The sequence below is a fragment of the Platalea leucorodia genome, assembly GCF_965183815.1.
Source record: "Platalea leucorodia genome assembly, chromosome: 6".
Lineage (NCBI taxonomy): Eukaryota > Metazoa > Chordata > Aves > Pelecaniformes > Threskiornithidae > Platalea > Platalea leucorodia.
In genome coordinates this window covers 34,358,985-34,377,964 of record NC_138828.1, presented here as the reverse complement: position 1 = coordinate 34,377,964, position 18,980 = coordinate 34,358,985, and the positions used below count along the sequence as shown (strand labels likewise).

The following is an 18,980-nucleotide window of genomic DNA, read 5'->3' as shown; positions in this document are numbered from 1 at the left end:
TAGACTTTCCATTATCACATTAGATCCCTTTCTTCTGGAATGCAATTATTAGACCCTTTTTATACTTTCAGTATGTATTTAAATGTTTGAGTTTTATCTAAAAATTTCTGAGGAGAAAAAGTAAGTAAAAATGTTCATCATTGTACTGTTCTCATTTTTAATCAGAGGCTTGAATTTCTGTTTAATGTAGTCTTAAACAAAGTCCATTAGATTTTGGTTTTGGCTTGCTATTGCTTCTCCCATGAAACAAATTTTCTCTGTTTTCATTCTCTGCTTTCTTCTCTGCAAACCTGATCATTATGTTTAGGATTAATAGGGGTTTGGTTTATGGAATGGTTTTACAGCTATAAAAAAGCAGCAGCTTTAAAATGTAGTAGCAGACAAAGCGCAGTTCTATCTAGATTATTCTGAGGCTGAATCCTGGATGGTCTAGTCACAGCTTAGGAGTGATTTAAAATAGACTCTGACCCATTAGTTCTCAAAATGAAATGGTGAACATTATAGAAAGCCTGTATTAAGTACCTGAGGATTAAGACAGAGTTAAAGCTGACCTTTATAGGTACAAGTCCCATTTACCTAAAGGGATGTTGTATCTCACTGCCCTCCTTGATTTGCCCTTAGTAGTGCTATTGTCACAAATTATTTTTCAGCTTTATAGACCCTCTGACTACTGTTGTGTATAAACTAGATGCAGGGAGAAAAGAGGGGCTCTGTATAAACAAGTGATTGGAAGCATGTAGTGAATAGCTGTGTCTGACAGATTTTTGCAGATAGATTAATTTTCAAACAAAATTTTAATCAAGGATGTCTATGACAGTTCCTGCTGTATCTTGGCAGAGTTTTACAAGGGAGTCTGATGGCCAAATTACTAGCCCTCTGTCAATAGAATGAAGTCGTTGCAGTAGAGACAGCAAGCTGGGCAGGCTTGGTATTCGAAGGCAGAAAAATAATTTGACAATAGAAGTAACAGTGACTCAAACTTATAAACACTCTGTAGGTTGCTAACCCAGCAGTGAGCCAAGACTGTAGTAGGCTGAAATGCTTTGCACTGGGTAGCACTAGCCCTTTCCTTCGTGCCAGAGCATTTTCTAGCTTCAAAGAAGAGAGTTTCAAAGAAAATGACTGAGGATCCTGTGTTCCAAGCAAAATAGTTTGTGAGTAGTCGTTTGGGCCATCTTTTGGATATTTCTATTTGTCCATAGGGTTACGTGTCAAGACCCTCTGACCAGATTTATGAGATGGGTACACTGAGATGCAACTTGAGGGCTTAGTGGCAGTGCCACTGGTCCTTGATTAGCCCCAGCATTTGAAATCTCAGCGTGGCTAATCTCTTCCTATTAATGAGGAAACAGAGCTGAGCAATGAGCCTTAGTATGCAAGTCAAACACCAAAGACACATCAAAACAGTAGCAAATAGAGGATTTCCAGAGGGAATTTGCAAGATATGAAATATAACTTGGAGGTCATTAATGGCCAGCAGTAACCAAGAGTGACAAGGTAGCATGGTAATCTCTCTTTCAGATTGGAGCTGGCTCATGCCTGGCCTCCTTGGTAGGAGGTTGGAGAGAGCCTACATCTAGCTGCACAAGGTTGTGTGTATACCCCAAGGTTAGCTGACTTCCAGAGTTCTTGATAAGGTTCTATAAGCATGTGTAAGATGCAGCTTCTTAAACTACTTTACAGATTTCAGATGACTAGGAGAGATTTGAAATAAGCCTGAAGGAGAAGAAAGACCATCTCAGATATTCTCCCTGTCACGTAAAGGGGAGAAATAAATGAGGAGAGCTTTCTTTTGTGGATCATTGCTTCCCTTCTGGGAGGGCAATGAGGCTGCCCACCCAGCTGAAAGGAAACAGTCTTCCAGGGAGCAAGTGTAATGAGATTAGTGAGGGGATCATTACACTAACAACAACAAATGGGAGAGAGTAAGTCATTGTTTAGTTCAGAAGTGAGACATTAAGGGAACAAAAAATTAATCAGGGCACCAAATGACTAAGTGAACACATTCTTTGATTGCCAGAAACCTGAATAATAAACAAGAACAGTTGGAATTACTCACGAATATAGGTTTGGTCTTGATGGTGTTACTGAAATCTGGTAGGAACATATGACACTATGAAGTACTGAAAGACAGATGGAGAAGGTGGGCAAAAGGGGAAGAGTGTCACTATGTCAAAATGGCATTAGGTATTTCAGAGGCATTGAGAACTTGGAAAGAATTGATCTTGATTTCTTGTGGGACCATGTGCTTATGGCTGGAGCACAAAATGAGATGGGAGTCCATGTCTGCTGTAGACCACCAAATCACATTGGAATAGAGAATGATTGGCATATCTGTAGTGCATAAGGGAAAATGTGAGATATAATAGGGGAATTCAATCTGAATGATGTATGTTTCAAGTCTCAGACTGCCCATGCTGAAGCATCTTGAATGCACATATAAAGCAGATGGAAAGAAAAAGGAATGTTGTTCGTACCAAAGAGTTAGAAGCTACAAACTTCAGGAAAAATTACATGGGGAGCAAGTGTACACAGAGGTGAGTCAGAGCTGAGAACAACAGGAAGGAGGGCTTTGAAAATTTTACTAGAAGCTAAAGAAACCTTAATGATAACGGTGCATTAGGTGAAGGTGATACCATTCAAAATAGTTATGCCAGAAAGGAAATAAATATTTCTCTTCTGTGTTTGTGAAAAAGCAAATTAAATACTTCCCATGTCAAGAGCGACTCAAGAGGATGTTAAATGGCAGCTACTAATGTCAGACATTTTCAAATCAGCAAATCCAAACAAATTTAACACAAACATTTTAAAAAAGCTTGCTAAGGAGCTTCCAGGACCGCTACTTGTTGATCTGAGTCCTGGAGCATTGGGCAGGTTTAAGAAAGCTGACCAAAAAATCTAATGTAAAACCTAAAGACCAAACTGAACCTTCAACTCAAGTGTTTCTTCCATCTTAATATATGGAAGTAACAACTTGAAAGACTTCACAAATATAGACAGACACTTAACGGTTCCAAAACATATCACCATTAAAAAGTCTGGTATTGAAGATATATATTTACACAAAACATTAGTATTTCTCAAAAAGTACAACAGTCCTCCTCCTCAAAATCATCCCGAAAAGGAGGAGAAAGGCTGTAGAAATAATGGGAAAAAGGAAGCCAAAGCATGTCCATGGTAAGTACACCAGTGGCATAGAGAAAAATGTTTTATAATGTATTGCTGTGAGCCACACCCAAGCCAGACACTGAACAGTACCTGAAAACAGAGAATACTTCTGAAAGCTGATAACAGAGGATACGCGAGGAGATTTGGAGTATAGACAGAGATAGGATATGTTTGGTTTGTCCCTTAAGCACAGTGTTTGACATACAAAGGACTCGTGTTCAGCAAAAAGAATAGGCCAGCTATAAACTCAGAAGAGCTCTAATGCTGTTGGAGTAGGCATCTGAAAATGTCTCCTCTATCAGTTGTGTGCTAGGAAGATACACATCAAAAATTTATCTAATATTTCAAATGTTAAGATTAATGAATACCAACATTTCCATGAATTTACAATGGCTCCACTAAATTATTTTTACGGTAAATATTTAAAAATGTTGAAATATTTAGAAATGTTCATATTTTCTTATATTTCAAATATCTTTTTTGAAATGTTCTTTGTTTCTCATTTACTTCATGTTTATTTTTAGCAAACTAATATGTGAGAATATCTTGACAAAGAAAACCCCCACTACACATAGCTTTTACTATTCTAGGTTAAAAAAAAAAAAGTGCTTGATCTTTTGGATTTGATGGAAGCTTTTATAATCACTTTTGTAAAAAAAAAATGGTTCCCTTCCAATCCTAGTGCTTCCAGTGAACCAAAAAACCAATTCCTATAACTTACTACCTAATATATTTGGAGTATTTTCACAGTATTAATAGTAATGTTAGTAATAATACCTAGGTGCAGTGCTCTCTCTTTAGGAAGTAAGACCTGAAGAAATGTTTCATGTGTGAAACAAAAAATCTGAATGTCTCTTTTCATATATAAATTAAAAAGAAAAAAAATCACTACATTTTAATAAAAACAAAATGCTAGGGGAGAAACAGGTGGTGTGGTGAATAAAAGCAATAGCTGGCTCTTGAACTTGTCCAGACCTTGTAGAATCTGGCTGCCAGCCCTGCCTCATGCTCAGTTCCTTCCCTACTCTCAATCCTCTGCAATCTGCCAATATTTGCAAGGCTAGGGAATTCAGCCACTGATTTACAAGCTTATTTGGAAGGCATTACCAATTCAAGGGGTTATATTCCCCTGTTGAAGAATACATGTCATGCCTGCTGTGGTCAATGGGTGTTAACTTCAACACACAATGTAATATTACAAACTTGGGTTATGACATGCCAGCTTATATGTTATGGAAATGAATGCACTCTGCACAGTTCAAGGAAGAATGGAAAAGTATGGGTGAAAACTGAAAAGAAAGGAAGAAAAATTCATGATGAGAGATTTTCTAACAACTTCCAAGCTGCATTTATTTCACAGCTGGTAGAAATAGGTACAGGCTTCCTTGACTGTAAAGTATTTTTTTGTCCTATACTGCATTGAACATTTCCAATTGAAAACAGGAGAGATTTTATATTATCAAGAAAGTTTTTAACAGAACAATAGCAGTAGCTAATGCCCTGAAAGATTCTGCCTTTGAAGAGGTCTGCTTTGCAGAGTTTTGTAAAGATAACAGAGCTCAGTCAAACTTTAGGTTTTGTTTCTCATGGCAAAAATAGCTGAAATATAAAAATGTCTTTCCCTCTTTGTTAATACAAACTACTCCCCTTACACCCACTGTCTATTAAATGTCCCTTTCACAAAGAAAACATAAGACGTACATTGATCTAAACTGTTTGCAACAGAGCTCTACACTTTATATTTGTGCAAATGGAAATTGCAGATGCACAGCATAATTGATGTGACTGTTCTAACAAGCTAAAGGCTAAACTGCAGCCAACTCCCAGTCCTTTGTGTTTTTTTCCAAAGGCCAATAATTCACTGAATGTGGACAGAATTTTTGCGAGAAAAAGCAAAAACAAAATCTGTCCCCAGATAACCCACCCTATTATTTCTTCACCTTCCTTTTCCAAGCACAAGCAAGATCCTTGTTTTCGAGTTTAGTAATATTAGAGTTCCTCAGCAAAACAGTCACAATTAACATATTTTTCATGGTTCTCAAAATTATCTGAAAAAAACCTGGCTAAAACTCCTTACACAGAAATTGAGCTCGTTGCAGACCTCTAGCAGAGACTATTGCAGCTTAAATGATTGAAATTTGACAAAGTTATTTGCAACTGAGATACATTCTTGAAGTGAGAATGGTAGAGTAGCCTTGATGGTAAGCATTAGTGACAAATTGAGTTTTGTCTATAATAAGAACCTAGTCTGTGGGATTTCCCTGGCAGCTGTGGTTATCACAAACAGAAATTGCAAGCCGTGATTCTTGTAGTGTCCTTTCTGTAGGAAGGGCAGAGCCTTCTCATGCAAGCCTCTCTCTTCACAGATGGAGCAGCTGCAGCAGACTCCCAGTCCAGCTCTCAGCTCCCCCCAGAAACATAATTTAGTAGAGTTATCAAATTCAGGACATAGAATAATGGTGGTTTATGGTTTTTCTCTGTGTGTGTAGTTTGTAAAGTGCACTATTGTTCTCAATAATCAATTCTGAGTTTTCTCAACATTGTGGGCTCTATGCTGCCAAGCTATTTGCTTTAGTAATAGTAAAAAAATTATTTTTGAGCTGTTAAGCAAATGAATCTTATTTATAAATATTGTGCATTCCCAGTGAAGTTGTTAAATCGATATTAAATCAGAGAGTGACCTTATCTTGCACATTTACTGCTTGGATGGCTAGTAACAAAAACTGCATCACTTTTCAGCAAGATGGCTGCCACCAGGCTTGAACTCAGAAATACCAACTGCTGTTAAAACTTCTCCAAGAAATGTTTTGCTGGGGTTTTCTGTCCACAAAAAAAGAATTTTTTTCCATTGCTATCTGAAACACTTTCATAGTTCTGGACTACACAGATGAACACAGTTTTACTTCAGGCAAACAATTGACAAATCCCTGAGAACAAGATGTTTGAAGAAACAGCCTATGCATTTTGAATTATTCAAATTTAGTCCAGAATTATAGAATACCAAGATCTCACAATTTTGTGATCCACAATTTCTGTTTTGCCCATTTTTCTCATTATTTCATTCCTTCTTGCCCGTAATCGTCTCTTGTGATTTTTGACTTGAAGAAACCTTTAAACTTAATGTTAACAAGGGAGAATAACTTAAAAGATATTAGAAATCTGTATGGGAATTGTATAGGTTCACATTTTATCTCCTAAGGTGGGTTTTTCCTGATATTTAGGTCTGTCATAATTATACATTACATTGTTTGCATTGTCGAGACAATGCATGATTTTTCTTACCTTCTGATATTTAGCTTGAAGCACTTGGAAAGAAATGGGAATAAACAAAAATTCATAAGATAAGTTGCAGCCTAAGCCTGTCATCTGAAGTAGGCCAGCATTAAACTGGTCTAGGATTGATGAAGGAGAGCTGCATTAGATGAGAGTGGGAGGACTAAAAGTAATTTCTTTCACTGTCACTTCTACAGTAATTCAGCTCTTTCAGAAAACTCTCAATAAGATTGCTTTTTGCTAGTTCAGTTTACTCTGGAAAATATCTATTCCTTCCCACACATGCAATCTGAAAATTTTAAAGGCAGATTAGATTTTTAAATGATTTTTAGTACACATCAAAAGTGTCAGCTGAATTATACTAGGAGCTGTAGCCACAATATAGGTGATCTATAGGTAGTGGCGTTTTATGCCGCATTATACCCTTCTGCTAATGTATTGGAAGGGCCCAGCCTAAAGAACAGTACAGCCTCTGTATTCATATGAGGTCTATCTCTTAAGATGACAAAGCAACTCCAGGACTGCTGAGTGTCTTCTTTGATTTCAGTTTGTTTCATGAGTGGAGCTCAGTACTTTTAAGCGTTGCTTAGCATGCTACAACAGTAGTGTTTTTAGTATGACCACAACCAGCATGTTAACTCACATTGATTAATTTTGCTATAGAAATGAGGTGTGACAGGATAGATTTTACTCTGGTCACCAATGTGTCCAGAGTGACACATGGCACCAGGTGGTCCCCTTTGCCTTTAGGGGTTATTAAGCTTTGCTGGTATGATATGAAAGACAACAGAAGGGAAAGACTTGTTTTATCTTCTTGGTTCCCTCCTCCCTTGCATTGTGTCCTGTGCATAGCCTATTGTAACTAGAATAAGCTGTCGTCCATAAAGATGTCCATGCACCTGAAACTCGTACTAGATATTGGGAAGCAGACCCCTGGGAGGTCTACATGCATGTCTCTTCTGCATACTAATTTACAGTCAAAAACAGCGACTCTTAGGTCTGTCGCCCTCTTTCATGGTAATGTTAATAGAAAAACAATGATTGATGCTCTCCTGAATTATTTGGTGTTCTTCTGCACTGAGAAAACATGTAAATTTGGACTGAAAGAAAACTCTAGAAGGTTTTATCCCTAGAAACAAAATTAGGGGAAGGGAGCGAAGAGGTTTCTTAAGGTGAGCTGTCATGGTGCGGGAAGTGTTTTAGCAAACAGTACAATAGAACAAGACTGTATCACATTAAGTCTCCTAATAGATGCCAAAGAAATGATACCATGGCAGTAAAAGACCTTTGATTTTTGTTTGTTTGTTTCTTTCACTGGGAGAGGTGGTGTACCCTGCCTGTACTGCTTAAAAATCATGTACCTATGTAGTGTCAGTCCTGCTTTAGAAATGGTGGTTTAAGAAGCGTCAGTGCAAAGATTTTAGAGTAGGGGTAGGAGTGATAAATTGTTCTGATATGTGTTTCTTGAACGCGTACTTGGATGCAAGCTTTGTCCTCAAGCTTCATTTATTGACTGCTGATATACAAGGTACAACTGTGAATTAGGAACGAGACTTCACAAGCACCTGGGTGAACTAAAAGCACTTGAGATGACCAGCACTCACGGTTTTTTAAAGTCTATTGTTAACATGGGCGTTAAAAAACAAAAGTAACAGTGAATAGTGGGGACAACCTTACCAACGTATGGGAAAACTGCACCATGTGAACAGTAGGGGAATGCTGTGGCTGAGGGGTCTATGATGGCTTTCATGGTCACTTGTTGCACAGAATCCTCTCTTGAAAACTAGAAGGCAGGTGTGTGACTTTCAGTGGTCCTCTCTTTTCTGACATTTCATTTCAATACAAAAGTGTGAGAAGTTAAAGTTTTACTCATTAAGCTGAAAAATGAAAATGCAAGGATGTCCAGGAGATCATTGGCTTCTACCCATTTCAATTCAACACGAAGATTATCTGCAGGGATTGGCACCTGAAAGTTAAAAGGACAAACAGCCTGTTCTGATAAATTGATATAGTGGTCTGCTCTTTTCATTTTATTAAAAATAATTTTAAAATCAAATATTCCAAGGACATTGTAAAAACTTGTAAAGTAGAAATATTCTATTAAAAATCATTTAAAGTTTATGTGGGAGAGAAAACCAAATCTTCAGATGTTGAAGTTAATGTTCATCTTCGAAAGTCCTTATATTGAAATAATATCTCCCAGTCTGGTTGGTAGATTCTTATTTCAGATAATTACATGGCATCTTGGAAATAAAAGGAAATTTATTTCCGACTGTGCAGGTCTAATATAGATTTTGTCTTTCAATACTGGAATTCTTAAAAGGTAAAGGATTTCAATACTTATATACCAAAAATACAAATGAATTAAGTCAGTTATTATTTCACATAAGGTACAACTCCACATCACTGAAGTAGGAAAAAAACTTCAAATTTGTTTATTCTATGGTGATGCAGAGTTCCAAATACTTTGTATAGGTAGGACAAATTTTGAACAAAACAGTAAGGTAATCCTTCATATTCAAGCATTGATTAAATATCTAGTTTGTGTACGTAATTGAAAATTATTTGTACTTAAAATAATTGTAATTTGTATTCCTATTAAACTTACTTGCTGGGGAAACGTGAAGGAGTATTTGCGTAAGCGAAGATCCAGCACAAAATGCTTACAGGTGACTGAATCTGTAACAAACTGCTTTTCCTTTTGAAAATCCCAGCTATTGTACCATCATAAGATTTTGCATCTGAGAAAGCTACCTCAAAAATAACGACAACTTTTCAAATTGCTGAGTATGGGGGGGAGAGGAAACGGGTGAACATCTTGAGCTGTTGACTCTGGGTGGTTGCTGCATTTACCTGTCCTCCCTTGTTACTTGTAGCTGTGACAAAACTTATACTGCAGACAAAATGAGTATTTTTAAAACAGTGAATTTTCCTTCATCTAAAAATCTGTGGTTCAAATGTTTTTAAGTGGAAGAGTTCTTTCAAAGACTCCAAACTAGTGTGTTTTGAGGGCAGCTATTTGAATAAAAAATAATGCTTTTCATGGCTTGCTAAACTGGGCTCTGTTCTCACATGCAGTGGTATGCAGCTCAGATCCTCGAAGGTTTAGTTGCTGCTAATGTTTTGTTTACATGGCAGTTGAATTTTAAAGGAAGGCAACTATAGGAATACAAAACAATTTTGCATTCTTCTTCAGTACATGTGATTTTTTTTTTTTTGCACATCGAAGTTCACTTGCAGCAAGTTGTACACACATATGGCTCTCACGAGCATCTGCCTGCCTACAGAACTGTGAAAAAAATTGTGTTTTGATGAGGTTTTTTTAATCTTATGTTCTCAAGAATGCAAGAAAAACTTAATTATCATTTGTAGATAAGATCTCTAAGGAAAGGACATTATAAGAACTTACTTTTGCTCTTTTTGTTCTGAGATCTTGAAGTCTATTTCCATTACTGGACAGGACCGGCAGATGAATTACAATTAAAGGCACAATAGCAAAAGAGATTAAATACAGTCACGACGGCCAACAGTGTGGGCTTCCTTTGGTACTTTTCGTTGCATAGAAAGTGTGGCTCCAAGTCCTGCTCAGTTTACTATATCAACCTGCTTTAGTAGAACCCTGCTGACCTTGGGGCCTAGTTCTCCCGAGCAATGCATGAGCAATAAGGATCTGGGTTTCCTTCTGCCAAATGAAAATTCTTGCTTTTCCTTTTTCCCCACAGGAGGAGAGGTTCCATACACAACCCTGGCAACCCGACTGATGATGGGGGCTTGGTGGCTTTTTGCTTTGATTGTCATCTCCTCCTACACGGCAAACCTAGCAGCTTTCCTCACCATCACACGCATTGAGAACTCCATCCAGTAAGTTGATAAAGAATGAATTGAGGGAAAGGAGGGTGAACATACATATAGAGGGGTATGAATGTTCTACTTAAATGTAAGAAAAAAGAGAAATTTTTATCATACTGAGAAGTAGTTTGGAAGCTAAAAAAATGACGATATACCATAGACTTCCAGTCTCCCTGGAGACACTTTGTCTTTAGGATCAGACTTGTTGGCCTCTGGTAGATACTCTTCTGTGGCACATATACATACATATGTATGCACACATTTTGAAATGGCAAAGTATAAATTGTATTTGAAATGGCAAAGTATAAATTGTTACTGTGTGTTTTCAGGCAATGCTTTCCATTCAAATGCATCCCACAGTACTTGTGCTCTAACACTTTGGTCAGGAGGAGCCCAGTGCTTCTTCAATATATGCGGAGCTCAAAGCTGAATTCACCTTTTCTTGCCAAGGCGAAGATGTGTTAATAGCAACAAACAATACAAATTCACTTACTAGTCACCTTTGCTCCTTCTGCTCCCAGGTGCTCTCTTACTACACTAGCAGATCACATTGTTCTCTTTTTTCTGTCTATTGGTTCTTTTGCTTCATGTCTCCCTAACATGAATGTCCTTGTCTTCTCCTGTTCCTTTTATGGTGAACTGTTTTTCTGTCACACCTTCCAATTCTTTTTTCTAGATCATGTCATCTCTCCATACCACAGGAACCTTTTGGGTCTCCTACCCTCTCGCTCTGCCCTTCTGTTCTCCTGTCTCCTCTCCTTCAGCAAGGTGCATGCTGAGTTATCCTCGCTCCCACTGCTCCAGTGACCTCCCCTACCCCCAATTCCTTCCTCTTGGATCAAAGCAGAGACTAGAACATGCAGTGAAGCATTAGCTAGCCAAGCACTCCAAGGGGCAGCTGGCCATTTTTCCATAGCAGGTTTTTAATCTTGAGGTTACAAGTCCATAAAAATATGTGAGAGTGACAAAGTTAGCCTTTCCCATAAATCCTTCTTTGCAAAAATGATAGAGTGACTTTAAAGAAGAGAGGCACATTCTGCTGTATTTCTTCCTCCAGAAATGTAAGAACCCAACCTTCAAGTCAGGCTCAATGCTGACCTTGGGGAAAATTCAGTTTTCCCTCTCCAGTTGTTGATTCAAGTCCCTGTCTTCTGTGTATCATCACCTAAGGTCTTGCTGCCTCTGGTTCAGCTGCTTTCCAAATCTCTTTGAAATGCCCCCTGAGACAGTGAGCCACTAGTGTAGACTGGGCAGGCGGAACCTTGGCCTCCTGTGAATTCACAGGGTAGGTTCAAGTGCCACTGCATGCCAGCCAATCACTGCAGTCTCACTAAGACATTTATCCCCTAGGTGAGGATTTTCTACATACTAAAACCAATCCAGGCTTTAATAGCGCATGGACAAGTAAACATCTGCAATAGCAGCCAAGTTTTATTTGCAGTTGGAAGCCGAAGCTTGGATCCAAGAGCAGAAGCAGCCCCTCACTTTGAGTGCATGGTTATCTCCTGACTCTCCTCATTAGGAGCATTACCAGTCCTTACTCATTCCCAATTGGAAAAGAAGTGTCTATGTTTGTTATCCTTCCTTTCCGGGCTAACAACCTCAACACTTTCATCTATTAGAGGGGTAAGTGCTCCAAGACAGAGACATGTAAAACAGACTAAAATCACCTGAGCAAATCATTCTGCTGTCACAGTTGTATTACTAGTTAAACCAGGTTATCGTTTTCTTTTGAGATCTGAATAACAGACTTTGAGATCATAGAGTGCTGCAGGGGTATTTTGACACAACCCAAATGTTTGACTCGGTAGTCCCGATTATAATACCTTCACAATTTATAGGGGAGTAAAATGATATTCTGTGTCAATGTTTGTTGACATTGATCTTAAGGTTTTGAGGGAGGCTGATTTACTTTTTTTTTAAGTTTAAAAAGCTTTCCATTTGACTAGGGAGCATGAAGAAACAACATAGGAATTTGTACATGCAAAATAAATAATAATGATATATTCAGTCATTCAGTTGGTCCTTATAACTATGAAATAAGCCTCTGCATCCTGCTTTGAAATTATGTCCCTTCTAGTTTTGAAGTAGTCCAGAAAAATGTTCATATTACTGTGACAAATGTCTTGAGTTTTCTTATCATGTGTAAAAAAGAATAAAATATACCCAAACTATAATTTAATACTTCTTCAGCCTTTTTCTTGCAGTTTATTATGATGTCACTAGAAAACCCTCAGTGGAATTCTGAGGTTATTATGTACAGTTGGGACTACATTGGTCTTTGTGCTGTATTATTTATGGGCAAAGTCACTGAAAATGTTTTATTCAGTAGAAAACGTTGCAGCTGGAAAGCTCCTGGAATGAAAGAATGGAGACATTTTTCAACAGCGCTTGCAGCTCAAAAATAGAGTAATTAGAAGTGTTAAGTATCCATTAGGGAATGAAGTTATCCTAACTATGGTGGGAGTGTAAAACTTTAGTTTACAAAACTGCCGAAATTGGAACTCAAACCAGCACATAAGAGAGAGGCTGTTTGTTTACCATGCTAAATTACTGCGAAGTGGGAAACATGAATAAGCAATAAAGAAAAAAGCTGATGCTCTTTTTTTTTTTTTTTTTGTAACAGATCAAATTGTACCTTGGGGAGCTTTGAAGGCCAGAATGGAAATGAGTTTAAGTATTTAAAGAAAATAAACCAGATTCTGCTTGTAGTGCTATCCAGCCAGCTTCAGAGAAGTCAGAAAAATGAAAGAAATTGAAGTCTGTGGGTTTGCACAGATGTAACAAGCAGTCAATAGGTTTTCATTTCAGATTTCCAGCTAGCATCAGATATTACAGTGTATTGTTGAAGGTACTGTCCTTGTGGTAGCTTTTACGAAAGACAGGAGGATTCAAGCAGCCCACAGCACATTTCATTTCCATGAAACGTTTTGGTAGTTACTGCATTTCAGCTTTTAGATGTGTAGCCAGTTTGTGTTCAGAGCTCCTGCAGCTTCTTGTTCTCAGCTGGTGTGAAGGTTGGGCCACTCTTCCCAGTCAGTGCCTCATGGTATCCAGAAGCTTATTTTGAGAAGAAAAGCATAGAAAATTTTGTTAGGCAATGCACTAGAGAGGACTAGTGAAATGTTCCCTTTCCCTAGAGAGTCTCAAAGTAGAACTTTGCTGTATAACCTTACTTGAAGTTGATGGCATTCGTTCTCTGCTTCACTGATAAATCTGGATCAAATTGTTAGAATTTTTAAATGAACTTAGAGGAACAAGAAGAATAAGAGTGGGCATTAATCTCCTTTTCCAAGCAAAGGGCTACTCTTAATACCTTTGGGAGCTCAGCTTTTCATCTTCTGACAGTATCAGGAGTAGAGGCCTGCAAGTCATAAAGTAGTTCCTAGATGCATCTTTTGTTTACACTTGACCCACATTGCAGATGGCATTTAAATCAAGACAGTCAGCATTTCCAATGCCAAAACATTGTGGAAGCAAAACAAAGCGTAATTTCTATGTTCCTTAAATCTTTAGATCACTGTCTCAAATGCAACATGAATGAATAACAATTAAGAGTGGCTTTTCTTGGTAAATGCCAAATAAATTTGGAGGTCTCGAGCTATTTCTCGTAGGTGCTGATGCTGTGAATTTCCTCACTGAGCCAGTATTGCCATTGCTGTGTTTTATGATTCCTTTAGGACAGAATTAGAGTCCATTGCCAGAGACTGATTTTACTCAGATTGCTGCACTTCACTGTTTTCCTGGGTAAAGGGAGGGTGTCACCACCTGCTCACGGGCACTGAAATTTTGCAGGAAAGTTGAGGGGGTGAGGTGGGCAGAGAGGAAGTCAAAGGATTTGTCATATGAAAGACCGGTGCTAGGTCCTTTCAAGTTTAAATCAAATCCACTTCTAAAAGCGTGAAAGCTTAAGACTTTAGATTGTATGTGTTATGGGGGAGAGTCTGAATTTTCTGCCTTCTTAAAATAAGAACTTCACATTACGTTCTCCATGTTGTAAGTAGTATGTCCTATTTGATAGGTGAGACCTCTGCCTCCAAATAATGGAGGCATAGCAGTAAAGGTTGTCTTTTGTCATCCCTGTTTTGCCTAGTCATTCTTTTCACAACATTTTTCCTAAACCATGATTCACTTGAAGCTAAGATGTCCCCAAGGCTTTTAACAGCTCAATACAACTGCCTACAAGTTTTCTGCAAGGGGGGGTTACACAAGAATACAGTAGTTGGAGTAGATAATACAGATAATTCAGCGTTTTTCCTTACGCTGAAAAAGAGAACGTTTTTTAACCTTTCCTTTAATGTGGTTCACCCAGAACTACAAACTAGCTAGCAAGCAGTATTACTAGTTTCTGACACAGCTGTTACTGCCAACATTCAAATCTCTTGGCTTACTGTGCCCTGTTCCCTAACCCTGCCTGTGAATTAATCCTTAATGTCCTAGAAAAAAGAAAAAAAATAGTATTGGAAATAAATAGTATTTATCTGAATTAGTCATAAATAAAGACTTCAGTGTAAGCCATGACATCAGTTATTTTCTCCCAAAATTTAGTGACTACTTCTTGCAGACAGTTCTGTGCTACAGTCAAGTCTAACAACACGGCTAGCCTAAATCAATCTATAACCCAGATCTACAAAGATACTTTGATGCCCAAGCCTCTGACCTCAGTGGTATTTAATCACCTAAAAAAGGAATTTGGTTATTCCTTTATGGAGCTGATCTTTGTTTTTCTGCATTTCCTGTGTACTTTTTAAACACTTTTGGCTGACATTTATGAACAACATGTCACCAATTCTAAGTCTAGGATTTGAATTTATAGAAGAGGGTATGCTTTGGGGAAAGAAACATATGCAAATCCTAATATGATTTTTTTCTTCAAGTTGAAAGCAAAGATAATTTTTTAAATTACAAAGTAATTAATTTGTACTAAGCCAGAAAATGAAAGTGACCTGACAACTGCTGCCTGATTAAGGTGCAGAATACTAAACAAAATCAGCAAGTGCTGAAAAATACATGTAGCTGTTAATAATTCATCCTCAAATGACTCAATTCATCCTCAGAATAGCCCTATATTGTAGTTAATTTGTATGGGATAATATTGGTATTATACCAGTAAGTGCAATGAGAAAAAAACTTACCATAAAGACCACACGTAACATTTTTCCCCACAATGCTTCATGAGCGATAACCAAAAATAAGCTGAACTGTGACCTGACTGCATGGTTGCTTCCCTATAAGTAGAATTTTTCTATATGAAAGCTCAGTTAAAGTTATTTTATTTTATAAGAATTTTTTCAACTATATCTGCTTTTTTATTTTTAGACACTTTTAGCATTCACTACCTTATTGCTTCAAAATTAGAAATTCAAAGAGATAAATGTTTTAAAATGTGGAATTATAATTCCCTTACTCATGTTAGGTGTGTGCTTTGCTTTGCAGGTATTTCAACTGAGATCAGTAAAACTACTGCAAAATTAAATTCCCATCCAGTGTGGATAATGGTATTAGAATTTGGGCATCAAAGGATACTCCATAGGAATTAATCAGTTTGACAAATACTTTTTCCTTATTTTGAGATCTGGTGTGGCAGCTGTGTGGTGAGACTGGGTGACATAGTGAGGCTGGGGATTTATGTCTCCACTAAATGTATTTGTCTGAGCAGAGAATGAGTTGTTTAATCCAGGAATAAAGGTACATTGAACAATGTGTAACCTACAAGCCAGGCTGGAGGCAAAGTAGTTATAAAAATTCTTTCTTCTGGAAAGGAACCTCACTGGTTTAATAATTTTATTAGTTCTGTCAACGTTTGTCGTTTCTCTTTGTTTTGCTGTACCTTGGCTGCGAGGTTGTGAATGTCATTCCAGTAGTCTGCAGAGTTGCAGCTTATAAAAAATAGTTTCTGAAGGAGGTCATATATATTATGATCCCATTTGACATGTTTGTGTGAGGGGATGAAGTCACTGATGTGATAGGTCTTTTCCATTTTTGCAGCTTGCCTACGCAGAAGCATACATACCTCAGAGGCTTGCAAAACTTCTTTCTCACTCCTCAGCATAGGGTCAGGTGAACCAAAGCCTGGGGTTTACCACTGAAAACAGCATTTAGTGCATCCCTAGAGTTTACTTTCATACTTGTCTTGTGCTTGTCCTCTCGCCATCATTTTCTCAGCATAGAGCAGCACCTACAACTGTGCAAAGATGTAGAGCATGGCAGCTGAGAGGCATCCTGTGTTTTAGGATAGCACACCAAACAGTAAAGAACTGCAGACTGTAGTTAATGCCAGGCTTGGCAGCTACAACATGCCTTCCTGAAGGCATCGACATAATTCTCCTCCTTGTTATTTCACTGCTGGTGATGCCTTTGTGTGTGATGGCACTCTTGCTTGCTTCTCAGACTGTTTGTAATACGCTTGCCATACCTGATTGTAGTACACTTCCGGACTAACAGCTCATGTCTTGTGTTAGTTTGCCTTTCTGAAAATAGCAAGCTTGTTTTTATAGCCACGAGATATACAGAGGAGCTGTTTTTCTTTTGTGCTGTTTCTAACTACTGTTTTGTGGCAGCGGTTACACATATCATTTATATACTAGTTAGCAATAATATTTCAGAAAAATGCTTTGTTGCTTGTTATATGAGAAATTATATGGCTATACAGAGTCTTGTAAAGTAATGATTGCAATTTTGCTAGGTGTTGTCACTAGAAATTGGAGACTCGGTAAATACTTTTTGTATACTTTTCTAGCAATATGTATGACAAATAACACAGCAATTACAGGACATTACAATATGCATCCTGTGACAGTTTGTTGTACTTCAGAGCACTGCCAGGAGATACAGAAGTGTATTGACAGCAGCAGCAGCAGTAACACAGAATGGGTGAATATAGTATCTTGCATTTATCTAGTGCCTTTCATCGGAGATGCTTTTGACAGATAGACTGTCAATGCAACAGTAATACACAACACTTTGCCTAATGGTGAAACAGGGAGAAAGTCTCACCAAGGTCCACCTCTGTCTACCAGAGCGCCTTTCCGCAGAGCTGCACCCCAGCCTGGGTTGTTGCAGGGGGTTATCCCTCCCCAGGTGCAGGACTTTGAATTTGTCCTTGCAGAATTTCACACCACTACTTTCGGCCCATTCCTCCAGCCTTTCTAGGTCCACCTGAATGGCAGCCTGTCCTTGAGCAATCAGCTGGTCCCCCAATGTCATGTCATCTGCAAACTTGACAAGAGGGTGCATGCTTACCTCCTGCAGGTTATTGGTAAAGACATGTCCCAGGTTAGACCTCTGTGGTACCTGTTACCAGCCTCCAGGTGAGCTACCCTGTGAGCCTGGTTATCCAACCAGGAGTTTGTCCATCTGGTTTCCCACCCAGCCAGAGCTAATGACCTATTTGGATACAAGAATATTGTGGGAGACAGTATTGAAAGGTAAACTACATCTGTTTCTCTGGTCTTGTCCACAAACCAAGTCATTTTACTGTAGAAGGCAACCAGATTGGTCAGGCATGACTTACATTTAGTAAATGGATGTTGACTGTTCCCAGTCACCTTTTTCTCCTTCATGTGCTCAGAAATGTGCTCTGAGAGGACTCACTCCATGATGTTGGATGGCCAGCCTTAATTCCATGAATCATCTTTTTTGAATATAGTCTGGACATTTCCTTTCTCCAGTGGTAAGGGATCCCCTGCAATCTCCTTCGTCTTTCAAAAATTAAAGCAAGCAGCCTTGCAAGGACATTGGCCAGCTCTCTCAGCACACTTTGATGAAGCTTGCCAGGTCCCATGGAATTCTATGGGTCCAGTGCTCTCAATCAATCCTTGCCTTTCTGGTTGGGATTTACCTGACCACCTACTGCTGGTTGTTCATTGCCTCCTTGAACCCTGCCTCTAGTCACAGAGACCTGGGAGACCTTGTTGGGGAAGAGTGAGGCAAAGAAGGCACTGAGCACCTCAGCCTTAGCTGTGTCTGCCGTCCCCCTCAACAGGTCTACACTTTCCTTGTTCAGCTCTTTAGTTCTGCAAAAGCTGTTCTTGTTACCCTTGAGGTCCCTCGAAAGCATCCACTCTAGCTGAGTGTTGGCTTTCCTAATGCAATCCAGAATTGTCAGGAAATGTTTCTAAATTACTCCTTTGTACCCTGTCCATACTTCCACCTTCTGTATATTGTTTGATGAGGTGAAGGTCTTTTGAAAGTCTTGGGGTTTTTTAGTAATTTCAAAGTGTAATAGATGATTGAATTGCTTTCCCTGCTGGCTACGTCTAATATTCAGCACTGATCTTTAAAATTGTATCAATCCTTATTTCAGTTTATTTATTAAACCTAAGTAAAACATTTCAGTTTTTTACTTTCATAATTCCCTGGATTACCACTAGAGCCTTTTAAAAATATTTACTGTTTCCCTTTCACACACTGGCTGTAATGAGGTTTCACATTTTTGCGAACAGCTCAGACGTTTCATGTTTAGTCTTTCAGAACTCATGGGTGTTTATCTGGACTCGATAATTTTTTTTTTTTTTTTTTTTACTTTTCAAATACAAATTAGCCACAGTATTTATTCTCCTGATACCTTAGTCTACTAGAATGTCACATTTTTCTTCCTAGAAAAGGGCATGTGTCAGTTAGTCTTCTCATAGAAGACCAATATACTTGATTTCAGGAAAAGCTTCATCTAGCAGCTCACCTTTGATGAT

At 38.3% G+C, this 18,980-nt stretch overlaps 1 protein-coding gene across 2 annotated transcripts in view; it reads left to right on the top strand.

The window, feature by feature from the left end:
• Positions 1-18,980, top strand: part of GRID2 (glutamate ionotropic receptor delta type subunit 2) — a gene marked incomplete at both ends in the record, with an annotated part of 735,869 nt that overhangs the window by 618,848 nt on the left and 98,041 nt on the right. For both annotated transcript variants that reach the window (XM_082316173.1, XM_082316172.1), the window contains one exon: positions 10,164-10,302. In XM_082316173.1, the coding sequence (XP_082172299.1) occupies positions 10,164-10,302 (139 nt within the window). The remainder of the gene's footprint in view (positions 1-10,163; positions 10,303-18,980) is intronic.